General features: G+C 49.3%; 9 protein-coding genes across 9 annotated transcripts; 5 read left to right on the forward strand and 4 right to left on the reverse strand.

The window, feature by feature from the left end:
* Window positions 1-283: 283 nt before the first annotated feature.
* Window positions 284-1087, reverse strand: PENARI_c035G11739 (mitochondrial 54S ribosomal protein bL17m; the record flags this gene model as incomplete). The annotated part of the gene is made up of 2 exons (XM_022636832.1): window positions 284-697; window positions 872-1087. 2 exons carry the CDS (start codon window positions 1085-1087, stop codon window positions 284-286), a joined length of 630 nt encoding a protein of 209 aa, XP_022483359.1.
* Window positions 1088-1420: 333 nt separating this feature from the next.
* PENARI_c035G06034 (MICOS complex subunit Mic12 family protein) lies at window positions 1421-1860 on the forward strand (the record flags this gene model as incomplete). The annotated part of the gene is made up of 2 exons (XM_022636792.1): window positions 1421-1441; window positions 1504-1860. 2 exons carry the CDS (start codon window positions 1421-1423, stop codon window positions 1858-1860), a joined length of 378 nt encoding a protein of 125 aa, XP_022483384.1.
* A 342-nt stretch (window positions 1861-2202) lies between these two features.
* PENARI_c035G02353 (DUF5315 domain-containing protein) lies at window positions 2203-3069 on the reverse strand (the record flags this gene model as incomplete). The annotated part of the gene is made up of 1 exon (XM_022636765.1): window positions 2203-3069. The coding sequence occupies one exon, from the start codon at window positions 3067-3069 to the stop codon at window positions 2203-2205; it is 867 nt and encodes a 288-aa protein (XP_022483319.1).
* A 400-nt stretch (window positions 3070-3469) lies between these two features.
* rps23 (40S ribosomal protein uS12) lies at window positions 3470-4035 on the forward strand (the record flags this gene model as incomplete). Its single annotated transcript, XM_022636758.1, has 2 exons — window positions 3470-3728; window positions 3857-4035. 2 exons carry the CDS (start codon window positions 3470-3472, stop codon window positions 4033-4035), a joined length of 438 nt encoding a protein of 145 aa, XP_022483388.1.
* A 641-nt stretch (window positions 4036-4676) lies between these two features.
* PENARI_c035G06389 (translation initiation factor eIF2B subunit beta) lies at window positions 4677-6168 on the reverse strand (the record flags this gene model as incomplete). The annotated part of the gene is made up of 4 exons (XM_022636796.1): window positions 4677-4749; window positions 4813-5650; window positions 5706-6001; window positions 6071-6168. The coding sequence occupies 4 exons, from the start codon at window positions 6166-6168 to the stop codon at window positions 4677-4679; spliced, it is 1305 nt and encodes a 434-aa protein (XP_022483337.1).
* Window positions 6169-6754: 586 nt separating this feature from the next.
* nemA (Nem1-Spo7 phosphatase catalytic subunit NEM1) lies at window positions 6755-8326 on the forward strand (the record flags this gene model as incomplete). The annotated part of the gene is made up of 2 exons (XM_022636784.1): window positions 6755-8132; window positions 8184-8326. 2 exons carry the CDS (start codon window positions 6755-6757, stop codon window positions 8324-8326), a joined length of 1521 nt encoding a protein of 506 aa, XP_022483350.1.
* Window positions 8327-8773: 447 nt separating this feature from the next.
* Window positions 8774-9712, reverse strand: PENARI_c035G04552 (uncharacterized protein; the record flags this gene model as incomplete). The annotated part of the gene is made up of 1 exon (XM_022636781.1): window positions 8774-9712. The coding sequence occupies one exon, from the start codon at window positions 9710-9712 to the stop codon at window positions 8774-8776; it is 939 nt and encodes a 312-aa protein (XP_022483347.1).
* Window positions 9713-11492: 1780 nt separating this feature from the next.
* Window positions 11493-12712, forward strand: PENARI_c035G11084 (metallophosphoesterase family protein; the record flags this gene model as incomplete). Its single annotated transcript, XM_022636827.1, has 4 exons — window positions 11493-11551; window positions 11700-11818; window positions 11872-12329; window positions 12422-12712. The coding sequence occupies 4 exons, from the start codon at window positions 11493-11495 to the stop codon at window positions 12710-12712; spliced, it is 927 nt and encodes a 308-aa protein (XP_022483383.1).
* Window positions 12713-14247: 1535 nt separating this feature from the next.
* PENARI_c035G05500 (glycoside hydrolase family 76 protein) lies at window positions 14248-15828 on the forward strand (the record flags this gene model as incomplete). The annotated part of the gene is made up of 4 exons (XM_022636787.1): window positions 14248-14347; window positions 14406-14653; window positions 14721-15170; window positions 15250-15828. 4 exons carry the CDS (start codon window positions 14248-14250, stop codon window positions 15826-15828), a joined length of 1377 nt encoding a protein of 458 aa, XP_022483360.1.
* Between the last annotated feature and the right edge of the window lie 320 nt (window positions 15829-16148).

Below are 16148 nucleotides of genomic sequence, written 5' to 3' on the forward strand. Positions count from 1 at the left end.
ACCCGATTTATAGCTGTTTCCACCGCTAAATACACGGACTTACTCAGAAAATACGAAGGGGGTTGACAGTAAAGAGGTATCAGAATCTTTTATACAGAGGCTATGTCACATGCGCAAGTGCAAACGAAGACGAGATGCCATAATAAACAGGAAGAAGACAAAACTCCTGATAATAAAACAGGCAAAGCAAACGGAAATTGAACGGGAAATGGCTCCATCTAAAAGAGACCACCATAAAGCCCAGACGAGAACATAATCTCTAGACCAAAGAGAGAAATGCCATCTACTCAACCTGGTCCTCCTTCTCGGCCTTCTTCTCCTTTCTGCCAAGGCTCAATTTCGAAATAGCCCGCTCAAGAACCTCAACACCATCCTTCCGGAACTGCGTAACCTTCTGGACATTCAATCTCGTCAGACCGTGCGGCACATCCCGGCCCTTGGAGCGCTCACGCGCCAATGTGCGTGCCGTCATGGCGAAGCGCATATCTTTGGGACCATCGACCAGCTCGAGGATTGCCATGGGGGCTTGGGGTTGCGGTTTACGCTCGGGGGGAGCGGCCTTGCTGCCCTTCTTGACAGAAAAGTATTGGATTTTTTGGCTAGGCTCGACGCGCAGTACTCGTGTGTAGCCACCTGGGCGCTCTGCATAACGTTCGCGGAGGGGTCCGAAGAGTTTGGGGAGCATGGCGTGTGGTGTCTGGGGGTTTGTTAGTCGTGTTGTTCGAGAGATTTTTGAAGATTCATCAGGAAGATTATGAACTGAGAATCGCAGCAGTTGACAATTGGAACATTTGATTGAGTCGTAGGTTCCCGCAACCAGACAGAATTCTCAAGTCGAAATTGATATGGGCTTGTTCCGGGTGTCACATACGTAGAAAATCTCCAATGCCCGTCTCCGACTCGCCTCGGTGTTCTTCTTGCCCAATGTGATCAGCTTGTCGGCCAGGCGCTGGGCCTCTTTGGCCTTGGCCCATGTTGTTGTGATTGTTTCATGCTCGAAGAGGGAGGTGACCAGGTTGCGAAGCAGGGCCTGTCGATGCGCGGAGTTCCGGCTCAAGTGTCGGTATTTGCCTCCTCCGCCGGCCATGGTGAGGAATTGGAGGTTGATTTAGGGAGAGAAAGCAAGCGGAGAGTAAATTGGGGGTATAGTTGGAAATCCGCGGTCAAAGGGCTCAAGTGGTTGAAAGAGACGATGTTCGAAGAATTGTCCCGGGCCCACCGCCAATCGGAGCCCTTCCGCCGACTGCCCGACTTCAGTTTTCCGCTCTCAACTCGACATTGTTCTGTCGTGTTATTTTCTTGGATTTATTCGCAGGCGAATACCTATATTTATCTCAATAAAGTCTTTGTATCTGTGGCCGCTGTCATCCTTTCTACGAACCAGACCAAAACCCGGCGAACGCTACCACCCGCACCAAATATGGGCTTCTTCACCGGCTTTGTACGTTTACCTCTTCTTTACATTAGAAGAGCATTGACTAACCTCATATCTCCCTTGAACAGGCCAGCGGCTTTGCCTTCACAACCTCAGTCCTCTTCATCACCGTCCAAGTTCACCGCTCAACGCGCATAGAACAGCGCAAAGCCATCCGCGCCCAGGTCGACCAAATCGACTGGCTGACCTCTTCCATTGGCGCCTATGACCGCCGCAATCTACCAGCAGATGTTCCACGGCGGCGCCGTGAAGAGGTAGAGGCTCAAAATCCATCAGTGCCAACCATGAAGGAGATCCTGAAACAGACGTGGAACACGGAACTCGAGGTCTTAACGCGAAAGGCATATGAGACAAGATGGGAGGACGTGAGAAACGCTGCTACTGAGGGTTGGAAGGCTGCTGCGCGTGTGATTAAGCGGGAATAAATATCGAGTCCTGGTCGAGATATGGGTCGGGCAATTTGGTCTCGTTGAGCTAGGAGTAAGATATTTGGATGCAGGATCACGTTTGTTTCTTTTGTTTGGATTTGAGCATCGGAGTTTGGATACCCTCATTTGATTATTATTATAGTTTACATGCATTAGTATGATTATGCCGACGGATGTGATTGTAACTCGTCCAGCGTGTTCCGTGACAGGATGATGCGATGATGTAGGACTTGACGATGCCCCACGGGATCTTGTGTCTATAGCAGCCAATTTAAAGGCACAGCCGGGAAGCAATACTTCGACGCTGGCCAACTGCAAATGACCCAAGGAGGTAGTGGCTCACCCAGTATGAGACGAAGGCGCAGTAGTCGCAACACTCTCCGAATCGCTCCAAATATCCTTGCTCTCCCGTTCCACAGTGCGCATAGCCTGAGCAACCTCCTCCAGCTTCGCAACAACATCCAAAACACCCTGGTTTACCCGATCAAAGTACCGGTCATTAGCCTCACGACGCTTGCGCGCAAGTAGAATATCTTTCTCAGTCTCCTCGTCCAGAGTGTGACGTAAGACTGAACCACGTCCTGCGCTATGTTCAGTCGCTGCATCATCCTTGAGGGTTGCTTCTGTGGCGCCTCGTTGCCGGGCCGTGCTGGCCTTAGCACTTTCCCCATCATGGCTGGGATCAACAACTTCATCATCTGCCTCGCTGCGCGCCCAGGCTTGGGCAAGTTTCAATTGCTTTAGTCGTAGATCTTCTAGCGCTTCCGAGTGCTTTTCTCCAAAGACATTTTCACTCGTCACCGCGCTCAGTTCGACTTCAGATAGGGCGCTCTGCATCTCCTGCCAGATAGCGTCGGATCCGTCCACATCGTGTTTGGATAGGCGGCGCGACATAAATGGTGATAGTAGATTGGCCTTCTCAGCGTTCTCGCCCTCGTTCCCGAGAGGAGATCTATTCCGCTGGAGTGGTGGAGGTTGGCTTCCGGAAGGTGTTGGTAGGGCTGAGGTCGCGGGTGGTACGGATAGGGAGATATTGGAGGCATTGTGTGATGGAGGGCCCTGAAACAGAACGGGTGGAGGTAATCGCTGGGAATTTGTGGTTTTCCTCGTGAGTTCCATCTTCAACGCTGTGTAAGTGTATGTGTAGAGCAGATGAAGGCTATCGATAAAGGCCGGGGCCGATAAGCTATCGTTATCAGCTGACATAATCCCAGGTGGGGGTTACGCCAGTCCCGTGACTCGCTTAGGGCTTGCCGCACAAAGTCACCTGAGGTGCATCCAAAGCGAGTGTGGTCCAAGGGAATTCCGGAACTCTTCGACTTTTCGACAATCGACCTCCAGCCTTTGGCGACAACACCCCTTCCCAGTCGGTACGTATTATCGATACCCTGTTATTCCTGCCGTCCTATTCTTTGTGTCTCTCGAAATTATTTGATTCGGGTTCTTCGCGGGATCCCTGATCCAACTATCGCATCTGCACGCACAAAAAATCGGCTTCCCACAACCCTCCACATCTATCGCAAACCGGCCATACACCACCATTGCATCCGACTGGAGGCTAACATCTTCTCGCTCAGTTGTACCGTCGAACACATAAACCGCCAACATGGGTAAAGGAAAGCCACGTGGTTTGAACGCCGCCCGCAAGCTCCAGGCTCACCGCAAGGATCAGCGCTGGGCTGACGACCACTTCAAGAAGCGTCTCCTCGGAACCGCCTTCAAGTCTTCTCCCTTCGGTGGTGCTTCCCACGCCAAGGGTATCGTCCTCGAGAAGGTCGGTGTTGAGGCCAAGCAGCCCAACTCCGCTATTCGCAAGTGTGTCAAGGTTCAGCTCATCAAGAACGGCAAGAAGGTCGCTGCTTTCGGTGGGTAGCCCTATATCCCCTTTTACTGTTCAGAGATGGAAATCCACGGGTCGAACCAACGACAACCCAGAACCATCGAACAAACAAAACCCTTATTGGAAACGAATGCTAACCAGCATCTCCCATAGTCCCCAATGACGGTTGTCTCAACTTCATCGACGAGAACGACGAGGTCCTCCTTGCCGGTTTCGGTCGTAAGGGTAAGGCCAAGGGTGATATTCCCGGTGTCCGTTTCAAGGTCGTCAAGGTCTCCGGTGTCGGTCTCGCCGCTCTTTGGCGCGAGAAGAAGGAGAAGCCCCGCTCTTAAGCAAGCCAACAAGTTCTTTCTTTGTTGTCCGATATCAAAAATGCAGCGACCGGGAGCCTCGGTGTATGGGAAAGGTGCCGGACGGAAAGCCCGCCTCATCAGCGCCTTGATTTCATGAGATCTTTTCTTTTTGGGGAGTCCCCCGGCGGGTTTTTTCGTCTGGAACGTGATGGATACGCTTTGCGAATTAAACACGATTGATACAAATTCCAAAAGATTATGGCGCCATGACCTTGTTTTCTTTGGAGACTGACTTCCTTGACTCCAAATTGGGGTTGGGCATAGTCTGTTCTACTTGAACGTAGCGTAGAGCCGTAGGGCACTTTTCTAACCCATTACTATACTATATAACGTCGTACCTAGTTACTGCCCATGTGGTACTGGGCGTGTCAAGCATGTTCACGCTATCATTTTAGGTTATTAGTAGTGTCTTAGTGTGGAGTTGCCCTGCAGATGCATTGTGACTATGATTGCATTTGGTACTGAATGTCAAGCCTATGTCCTCCAGACATCACAGAAATTCTAATACTCCTTCCACATATCAATCGTCAAGCATCATTCCTGGGGTATCGTTCGTGCATGTCCCTCAATTTTGGTTATTTCATCAATGATCTACTACAGCTGTCTGTCACCTAACCAGCTTAGAAGCTGATGTCTTCTTTGCGGTAGTGGTCTGACACAATACGGTAGAGGTATGATGGGGCATGACCGCCGCTAGAAAGAGATAATGTCAGTAAAAATGCCCATCGAAAGCTGGGAAGGATGCTTCAAACTTACAGGTTAGTGATGTAGAGATCGACCAGTTCCGCGGGAACGTAATCGTAGATGGGATTTTGAACATCAATTTGATCGACGAGATCGCCATCCTCGTAGGAAAGGACCTTGCTCGCATCGCCGTACTCGATAAGGGAGTCAAAGTCGAAGGGATAGACCGGGCTGAGCTTGTACACTCCACTCACTACCACAATAGGTGTTTGGTGGACCTTAGCGGCACGGGCGATGACACGAGTACCAGCTGCGGCAACAAGGCCACCGTTAGCGAGGACAGAGTGTGTTCCCAGGATGACCTTGTTGACCCGGGACATGAGTGCGAAGACGGCGGAGTCTGGGATAAGAATCACGGTGATGCCGTGCTCGATCAGTGGCTTCTGGAAAGTTTCGAAGCCGAGATTGTCATCATCGTGCATGCTACCACCGCTGACGGTAGCGTGTGTAGCCTCATGATTATTCGGGTATGATTCGGCGTGAATGACAGTGAACTTGCGCTTAGCAGCGGCCTTGAGCAGGAACTTTTGGACCGTCGTCGAGGACGTGTGTGTGAGGATGATCTCATTCGAATGGATGTGATCCAAAGCATAGGCGGCAATCTGGTCGTCTACCTGGCCCAGCTCGTCAATGATCTCACCAATACCTTCCAACACCTCGGCCCGCACGTCCTTGCTGGGACCGTGACCGGGAAGCCGTCCGCCGGGAGATAGGGATCCCGGGGTGCTCGGGAGAGAGTGCTCGGGTTCTGGGTGGGAGAGAAGGCTGAACATAGATGTCAGAGGGGGGCGAGCGGATCTATCCTCGGATCTGATGGACAGCGAGTCACGGTCCAGTGGCAATGATGGGTCTAATAGTCTGTGTGAGTCACCGATACAGATATTGGACAAGGACCTTGAACTAACCGTCATATGCGCGGGGTGTTTGGGGCTGACTCTCTGAGCCAACATCACTGAGGGCGAACTCAGCTTCGCGATCATCTTCCGCTTCGTCGCGAATGAGACCGAGGACTCGGCGCACAATATTGCCCACAACCATCTCTCGTGGCTGCGCAGCCATCAGCCGCCTTCCCACACCTTGCACCCGCTCAATGAGCTTTGCGGAATCTGCTGTGCGGCATGCTGAGATCACGCTGCGCAGCAAGTAGGCAGTTGCTGTGGCACATGAACGCGAATGGCGGATTTGGCGGCGCTTGAGCAATCTAGATACGAGGTACTATATTAGCAACCTGCTGCCGGCGAGACAGTTTGGATGATTTGGACTCCCGTACGAAATGAGATTCTCGATAGAGGTATCGATTGGGTTTGTCTTAAGTGACTTCAGAAAAGACGCCAGGCCCGGCGTGAGGGCCAAAGACGTAGCCGGCATGACGAAGTGGGATTACACGACGTAAGATGCCTGCGCAGGTTAGCGGTGTCGGAGTAATGGATTGAACAATCTGAATAACCAACATACACTGATTTCGAGTTCAAGCAGCCACAGGTAGATCAGTAGCAAGAAATGTCTGTGAAGGGGAGATTTCAGGTGAAGCCGAACAAAGTGGGAGACAATGAACGATTTTCTGCCGTTTGATCTTGTCCGCTTCCCCACACTATCTGATCCTCGCTTTCTTGTGTCCCAACGCCTTTCGCTACTAGAATTTCGCTTTCAGTGTTCGTTTCTTTGATTCTTTGTGCTTTGTTTTGGGGCTGCCCTACCTTTGCCGCTTCGAACTTGCGGTAGAAACCGGACTGGAGTCGCGGAAACTGTTCCGAGGCACGGGTGACTGGCGCATTGAGGTCGGTACCTAGATAGAACCTCAACGACACGATCAGCTTACACCTCCTTGCGAACCCTCCCTTTCTCTTCATATTCTCAACAAACCTCATGGGCCGCTTCAAGTGGTTTTGACGATTCGCTCACGATCCGTTCAATAGATCGCTGTGCCCCTGTCTCCCGTGGGCCTTGAGGGAAGATGAACTCGCTGAATATCCTGTCCTCGCGAGTCATTGGTCAATCTTCCATCTCTCCACGTCCACGATCACGATCTCAAGGCGATAGCAAACGCACAAGTCTCCCGACTGACTTGTCGAAACTCCGGTCCTACAGCGAGAATAACTTTCGAGCCCTCGACCCCGAGAAGAGCTACCACGATGTACCACCGCCGGTGGATGAAGACGCAGAGGAGGATACGACATATGGCTTAGATGAGAAGACACCATTGCTGCATGAGCCTCACAAGGATAGCATGATCACGACCCGAAGCACCTGGCGACTAATCACCCACCGGATCTTCGATGCGATTACGGAAACCATCAGATTCATTCTATCTACACTTGCTGCCCCCGGTGTCTATGTAGCTCAATGCTTCCAAGCCGATGATGGTCGCTACTCGCTGTTCGCACCGGTCTGGAAGTTGCGGCGCTCCTCTGCCGACCCAACGCTCCGGCCGGATAAAGGGGAGAATCGACGGCAGAGTGGCTCCACCCGCAAGCTTCGATCCCAAGCATCCCACGAGTCTATTATATCAACAACCTCAGAGTCCGATACAGATCGATGGCTTTCCAGGAATCACAGCGGGAAGAACCGGCCGACGAAGACGAAAGGCCACGACCCAGATCCAATCCCGGAAGAGAATACACCTCGACGTTCTATACGAATCAAACTCCATAATGAAGAATCTCACAAACAACAGAGACAAAGACGGTCACAGAGTGCAGACCTGGGACCGCCAATGCCCGAAGGTGTCTCTCGAATCCAGGGCGCCGTCCACTTGGACAGCTTGAAGTCCCCAACGTCTGGATCCATCCACCGTATCACCAAGTACCCGCATTCTCCAACTCCACCGCGCCCACTTCTCCCACAACGGTTACCGTCGTATACCGCAGCTCCGCGCAATGCCAGGCTCCCACAGAAGACTCTAGTATTGGACCTCGATGAGACCCTGATCCACTCGCTCGCCAAGGGTGGCCGCATGTCCAGTGGTCACATGGTGGAGGTCAAGCTCTCCATGCCCACGACTACCGCATTGTCACCCGGTGGGCCGCAAACGACGTTGGGGCCCCAACATCCAATCTTGTACTATGTCCACAAACGACCACACTGCGATGAATTCCTGCGCAAGGTCAGCAAGTGGTATAAGTTGGTTATCTTCACAGCAAGTGTCCAAGAGTATGCCGATCCTGTGATCGACTGGCTTGAGCAAGAACGCAAATACTTCCAAGGCCGTTATTACCGCCAGCATTGCACATTCCGCAACGGCGCGTATATCAAAGATCTCAGTTCTGTAGAACCGGACCTGAGCAAGGTCATGATTCTGGACAATAGCCCGATGAGCTATATCTTCCATGAAGGTATTGCTCACATCTCCCACTCTCTGTGTACCAACTAACACCCACTTCCAGATAATGCAGTTCCTATCGAAGGCTGGATCAACGACCCCACGGACAATGGCTTACTCCATTTGGTTCCCATGTTCGAAGCCTTACAGTACGTTACAGACGTCCGGGCTCTACTGGCACTTCGCCGTGGAGAGGTCGAGTCATAATCGCGTCTTTCGCATTTGCATCCACGGATGCGCATGTGGTGTATAAGGGGTTTGTGTTTTTAGAAGCGAGGTCCACTTCAATGACAAAAGAAAAAAAAAAAAGAAACGGACAATCGAGCGAATTGAAGACCGACCGACGCGAACATGCTAGCGCAGTTATTCATAATGGCATTGTGTGTCTTTGTTATGTTACTAGGAATGGAATGGCAATCCGTACATATGATACATATGATTTGATTTGATGACTCTGTATTATTATACATAGTATGTACACGATTTCGGAACCAGCAGACGCTTTAACACACAGACTGTCCTCTTCCAACTACATTCAAAGTCATAAGATGCATGGGACAACCGTCACAAGCAGAGTCACATAGGCCCTCTGGATATGTCCAGCCTTCCTTTTATCAAGTCCCTCCAGTGCATGCGCAACATCAAGAATGATATCTAAAAGTGAACAGCAAGAGCCATCACCTTTCCCCCTTTAGTAGCAGTGTTATTAACAGGAAGCTTCGAATCCCCGCCAGTAGTAACATAAAGAACCCCATGATCATCCCTCGCCCTCCCAAAAGCCGCAGACGTAGCAGTCATCAACACCGTCGAATCTTTCGAGCCAGCAATAACACCATGAGATCCATCAGGCAGAACTCTCGTAACGACATTATCCGCAGCCCCAGCCAAGTACCCAATATCACCAGGCCCAACAGCAAAATCATCAGAAAGTACTCCACCAGTGATAACCTCATACGGACCATTTGCCTGGCCAGCACGCAGGTCAATACGAACACGACAGAAAAGCCGCTTGGGCGTGTTGCTGTAGTACAGATAATCGCGCACAACCCTCAGACCATTGACCCCAAGCTTCAAACCCAGATAATCCGCCGGAGCCATTGTCTCATCTTGGTGTATAACCGTATACTCACCAGTAAGGATATCAAGACGGTAAATGAGACCGCGCACGGAATCCGAAATGGCAACAGATCTCCCTCCATCCAATGCAGCCATCCCATTCAGAAGCCCGTCGGGGAATTCCGCAATATGCTCTGGATTGGACGCATTGCCCTGTGCACCGAGGTGAATCGTCCAGACAGAATGGGAAGCAATAACGGCGTATGTATCCGGTTCTAACTCGGCAATTCCGTTCATTTGTTTTGCCTCCTCGAAGTGGTGCACTAGGCGTGCGGAAGCATGGCCAGATGGAGTAGAAGGGTTAATTTGCCAGAGCTCTGGTGTGTTGATAAGCGTGACGAGGAGGTTGCCATTTGGTCGGACTGCGATGTTTTCGATCCATGTTCCATTGGGAAATCTGTAGATCTCCCGGAGATCGGCACACAGCGTGTGGGCGCAGGTAATGAGGAGTATGAGGAGGGTTGGGACCTTGAACATATTGGAAATGTCTGTTGAAATTATTTAATATTGAACACGTTTAGGCAATATTGTAACATAAATGCCCCCGTCTGTGAAAGGCCAAGCTTGGGATCAAGGGGGCGGAGAATGGGGAACTCAGCTGTAAACTCCGCCTCTGCAGCCACTGTAGATCTTTTGCCCTGAGATTTATTATGGACAAATAAAAGAGCATCCCAAGGTCGCCCGGGTTCATTGATTGGCGAGGCTGCATGTATTATCCATTTGGTGCATCGGGGTGTAAGCAGCTGCACTCGGCTGTACTGGCCACTTTTTGGTTTTCCCATGGCCGTTGAGATAGATCTATCTAACTAATATAATGGATCTAATACGCTATAAAGCTTGAGGCCATTAGTTCAGTGCAAAGAATGAACTTACATTTCACTTGGCAACCTTGTGGGGGTGCGGGTTTATACTCCAGTACAGGCAAAGCTTATTTTGTGAGGCTCTGGCCGCTGAGGGGAACAGTCCGCGAGGGAGAAATGACCTATCTATTTTTGTTCCATACTTCCTCCATCTTCAATCCTTAATCCTACCATCTTTCAGACCTTCAGCAAAATCAGACGAGCTATAGCAAAACTTGAACCGCATGGCGCTTCTTAAAGCGCCAAGTTCCGACCTTTTTCATAAAATTTCCCAAATAAACAGTATCAGTACTTACAGCTGCCCATGACTTCGGACCCAACCTGCATTCTCCTGGAGATGGAGTAATCACATACCACGGCGCCTAAAAATAAGGTGATAAATCAGCTGCCTCACGGAGCCATGCATTGTGCGCAAAATGTCAGCAATGCTTTGAGCAGAAAGGTAGTTGGCGTACGAGGAAATTACAGTGCCGCCTTGCAGTAAAGGATGGATACGCTGTTCGCAACTTCGATGACTCTTCATCGGTATCGTTGACCATGAACACGTATCTGGCCGATCCTTTGCAATCTTTCATAGCCTTGAAACGTCTTCCTTGACCCCTATTAGTGTGTTGATTGCATGGTCAACCTGATCCTAAAACTTGAAACCCCCTCATGGAATCGATACTGGAGATTGGTGGACTGTCTTTTGCTGTCTGTTGGTAGCGACGTAAAATGGCCAGAAATGATGATGCTGCCAATGCATTTGCTCATATTTGAGCCAAGCAAGTGTAAGCCATCATATTTTGAGCAGCCATTCAACATTGTTGTTTTGTACATTGACTTTACTTGATACGAGCCAGACCCGTCATCTGTGTAAAGTCAATCGAAAAGAGGCTCGTTGAGACTCAAAAAGCCAATTTTGGTCGGCGACAGGTGTTTATATCTCACGGTTTCTGTAGGTGATGTCTCGGGGTACTAGAGATAAATATGCGATATTGATTATAGTAGTTGTGAATAGGAGAACCAAGGTCGGACTTAAGGGTGTCCAGGGCCCGAGGATATGCTCATGCTTACAGGTGGGGCTTTCTTGGCAATTTAATTGGACGCCAATGTCGAATCTAAAAGGTAAATGAGACCCACTTCGCTCGCAAAAACCCATCTTGGCCATGACGTACAATAAGCAGATTGCATGGCTCTACACATACAGTAGAACAGCTAGCGACGGCCAAGGCTCTTGGCACCCAAGGCGTCAGTAACGGAGCTTGGAATTGCTGGTAGGAGAGTATAGCTTAGACGCTTTGTGCATGGCTCTTAATATTCACAAGTCCGCAACCGGGTGACCCGAACTTAAGGCTTTCCGTAGAAATACATGATCCGTAGAGCTTTGCATCAACTGCACCTTCGGTATCCCAACCATGGATCATGCGGGATGCCGAGCCTATGCTCTTATCGCCGCCTTGGCACCGCCGCTTCTGTAAGGTTACATTAAATGTTCTTTTCCAAGGCATATATAGTGCTAGATCTCGAACTGCTTGGCTGTGGCGAGGTACTTGGCAGCCCTTCATTATAGGAGCAGGACCTCCTCTTCTTGTCTTGTCAAATTTCATCGACTGCTTACATAGCGCAATGCAAACTCGGAAGTCATTAATACCACACCGACGAGATGTCAATCGGACCCTGCAATTTACAGAGGATGGTACATTTCAAATCTCAGTCTTCAGTGACTTGCATTTTGCCGAAGGTACATAGAAAGTCTCAACCACTTATGCCGATTCCGTATTAACAACACGGGAGATGACGGATCCGACAACAAATCCAGAAAGGTCATGGAAACCGTTCTCTCATCAGAAGATGCACAGCTCGTCGTGTTGAATGGAGACCTAATATCTGGGGAAGCGATACAAAATGCAAACTCTTCCAGCATATACGTTGATAGGATTGTTGCCCCAATAATTGACAACGACTTACCATGGGCATCGACATACGGGAACCATGACAGTGAAATCAATCTTGATCCCGAGGATATTTTTCTCCGAGAAAAAATATATCCAAATTCTTTAACGCAAAAGCGGGTGTCGAACTCTACTGCTGGGATTACGAACTATTATCTACCTGTATTTGCACACGGTGCCTCGAACGATGCAACGCCAGAGTTCATCTTGTGGTTTTTTGATAGTCAGGGTGGTCACTATCCTATTGACAAAAACTATAACGGGACATCAGTCCCAAGACAGAATTGGGTCGATGATTCGGTGAGTTAACATACTATCCAGGATGAATCAGCATGCCTCACCTGGCAATACAATCCTTTTCCAATCTGGGAAATACAGACTAACAAATCCAGGTTCTGCACTGGTTCAAAAATGCTAAAGCCAACCTAACATCCACATATGGTGGCCCTATCCCATCTATAGCCTTCGTCCATATCCCAGTCTATCCAATGCGCGCATTCCAATTGGCTGGTGTCAGCCCAAGCAAGGAACCAGGAATCAACGGCGAACGAGTCCAGCAACAAGGCTACGGCAACGATAACATCAATTACGATTCCCAGGATAGTCCGTTTATTCAAGCGTTGTTGAACACCACGGGACTTGTAGCGACATTTAGTGGCCATGATCATGACAACGACTGGTAGGTTATGAGCATCCCGGTTAACGTTATATTGAGCATGTTATCCCGCTCAATGTACGAATGCCTGAATACTAACTAATCTCTCCTCTGTGGTAGGTGTTTCAAATGGAACGGTACACTCTCCGGCCTCAACGTTACAGGGAATGGCATTAACATGTGCTACGGTCGACATACGGGGTATGGAGGGTATGGAGATTGGGCTCGTGGGGGCAGGCAGATCTTGTTAGATCGGCAGCTGCTTGGGGATGATTTGAGGACTTGGGTTCGATTGGAGGATGGGTCTATTTCTGGAAATGTTCATTTGAATAATACTTATGGACATGATCGGTATCTGTTGGTGGAGAAGAGAATGACTGGGCAAGGGGATGTTCTTTCTTCGCAACTCTCTTCTATTTTTTATATTTGGGTATTTTTCTTTTCGTTGTTTATGGCTCATAGATGATTGAGATGCTGAGGAATTTCATTAAGGTTCATTGCTTTACTTGCTCTGGCTCTTGAGATAGTCTACATGTTGAATTTCTGGTTTAGATATGAGATTCTCTGGTGGATCTGCGCTATTGTAAGAGACGGCAAAGAGATCTGGGGCATTACACTCCGTATGGTCTAATCAATATGGTGTTGATGCCGTGTAAGGAGGCTCCTCTGCCCGTAGTCACGTGCCACCGTCCGTGCTTCAACCAAGCATTTTAGCTTTGGTTAAGCCGCTTTTTTCAGCCGCACAATATATCATGTCCTCGATCAATTTCAACCTCCGATGAATTAACTTAAACAGGCACATCAACCTAATGAACATCCTACATGTACATGGACCCTGAGGTCAAACCCCTGTGGGTCAGCACTGCCTGATCGACAGAACTGGCTCACCCGCTTCTGACGTCAGAGACCCCTGGATTGGCCCCACTGGGATCCGGGATCGGTCAGTTTGCACACGGAATTTTAAGTGATTGAGAGTATGAAGTACATGTATAATAGAAGCAGTTAGGAGAAGGATTACAGCATACAGTTCGCAAATTATGGACACGCGACTGGGGAAAATTGGGGAGTGTCAAATGTGAAACATGAGTCCCCGGAACCTCATATTGCTTGTCTCGCGCTTACACGCGTTGTCGGCTTGGCATACGTTGAATCTGGCTGACGGTGGGTATTCTCCAACCCTACCCAAAGATCCGCAAACAAAAAACCCTCATACTATTCGTCTGCACACAGTTGACTCTTGGCTGGTGGACAATGTAATTTCCACTGAACGCAAGACCAGGAGCTGGACACCAAGCCAACCCTTATATACGGCTCATCCTCGGCCTTAATGGTGGCGATATGATAGATCTACACTGGGCTGATCGGCACACACTTGCTAATCAGAGGCCGAAAGCTTGCAATTGCCTTGAGAAAAGTGGAGGCCTTGAAACTATTTTTAATTTCATTTGCTCATACATCATTGTCGCATCCCCGACTTTCTCTGTTATGCGAGATTCCATTCTTCCTCCCCGAACCCCCCTTCCGCACCCATTCCGATCCTATTCATGATTGATCTGATACGATATGCAATTATCTGGCACATGGCCCATCCTTAATGGCCTTATCACATTCTTGATTTTCTCATGTTTAGCGCGGGCCATTGACTTAGACATCAATGATCAAAGTATGGCGCAGTGACCTCGTCTTGTTTCCGAAGACGAGATGTGACTAACTTCAAATAGACTCTCTCCAAGATGCCGCAAGTACGACGGTCTACGCGGCCATGAAATACTATTACGGAAATGAGACTGGACAGATCCCTGGTGCTTTCCCCGATAAATGGTGGGAGGGATCTGCACTTTTCATGGCGCTGCTCCAGTACTGGCATTGGACCGGCGACACAACCTACAACGAGGAGCTGAGTATCGGAATGCAGCACCAGAGTGGTGATCAAGGAGACTACATGCCCAGCAACTACAGTAGCTACCTGGTGAGAACTACCCCTTCGCGCTCTCCGCGCCACCCCATCTATAACCATCCTAATTTTGAATCTACAGGGAAACGATGACCAGTCGTTTTGGGGACTTGCAGCAATGATGGCAGCGGAATTGAAGTTCCCTGACGTCAAAGATGGGTTCTCGTGGCTTTCTCTGGCCCAGGGTACCTTCAATAGCCAGGTTAAGCGATGGGACACCACGGCCTGTGGTGGCGGACTTCGGTGGCAGATCTTCCCCTACCAGTCTGGATACGGGATGAAAAACACGGTATCTAACGGTGGTCTCTTCCAATTATCTGCTCGTCTTGCTCGCTACACCAATGACCAACAATACACCGATTGGGCGGAGAAGATCTGGGACTGGACCGAGGATTCAGTCCTGCTCAACAACAAGACGTGGTATGTTGCCGACTCGACTGATATGTCCAATGATTGCAAGACCAGTGGTAATTACCAGTGGACATATAACTACGGCACTTATATGATGGGCGCTGCCTACATGTACAACTTCGTAAGTTGCATCTTATCATTGCACCTAGTGATGCACATATCGCGAACCCACCCAACAATCTCTAACAATTTATTAACAGACCAACGGCGACGACATCTGGTTGACACGAGTAAACGGCCTACTCACCAAAATGTCCAAGACATTCTTCATCGACAACAATGTCCTACAGGATGTAACCTGCGAGCCAACAGAGCAATGCAACAACAACGAAATCCTCTTCAAGGGTCTCGTATCATCATGGCTAGCCTTCACCGCACTCCTCGTCCCATCAACCTACGACACAATCAAGCCCAAACTACAAAGCTCCGCCCAAGCCGCCGCAAAGTCCTGTTCCGGAAAAGGCAACAACACATGCGGTGTGCGCTGGTATAAATCTGAATGGGATGGCTGGCAGGGAATGGAGGAGGAAATCAGTGCCTCGAACATCTTCTTGGCCAACATGATCAACTTCGACAATGGTGGCGATACTGGCCCCGTGACGGCTGATACTGGTGGTAATAGTACCAGTAACCCGAATGCGGGTGAGGGTGATGGTGACTCGTCGAGTCATAGTTTTGCTCCTATTAGTACCGGTGATAAGGCTGGTGCTAGTATCTTGACTCTCATCTTTGTCTTTGGGTGGGTCGGTGCTATGGGCTTTATGCTTCTTGGTGGTTAAAACATCGGGTATACTCTGTTTTGTTACGCATTGGCTGTGATTATAGGAGGAAACTAGTTTTCAGTAATGTATATATAGAGGTTTCTTTTTTATACAAACGTTTTCATTCCTAATCTTGATTAACCTAAATAGGCTTACTTTAGCGTCTCTTTTTTCACCTCTTTTTTTGCCCATTTTCGAGGGCCTCGGGTTACTCATACAAACTATATAAAGGTAGGTGTATGAAAGGACTTATTGCTTATGACTGTACGAGCTAATTGAGGTATATCAAATATAATGTAGGCAATATACAATACTTAATTAGGCCTTCGTAAAGAAAA

The sequence above is a fragment of the Penicillium arizonense genome (genome assembly GCF_001773325.1).
Source record: "Penicillium arizonense strain CBS 141311 chromosome Unknown PENARI_contig035, whole genome shotgun sequence".
NCBI classification, from domain to species: Eukaryota; Fungi; Ascomycota; class Eurotiomycetes; order Eurotiales; family Aspergillaceae; genus Penicillium; species Penicillium arizonense.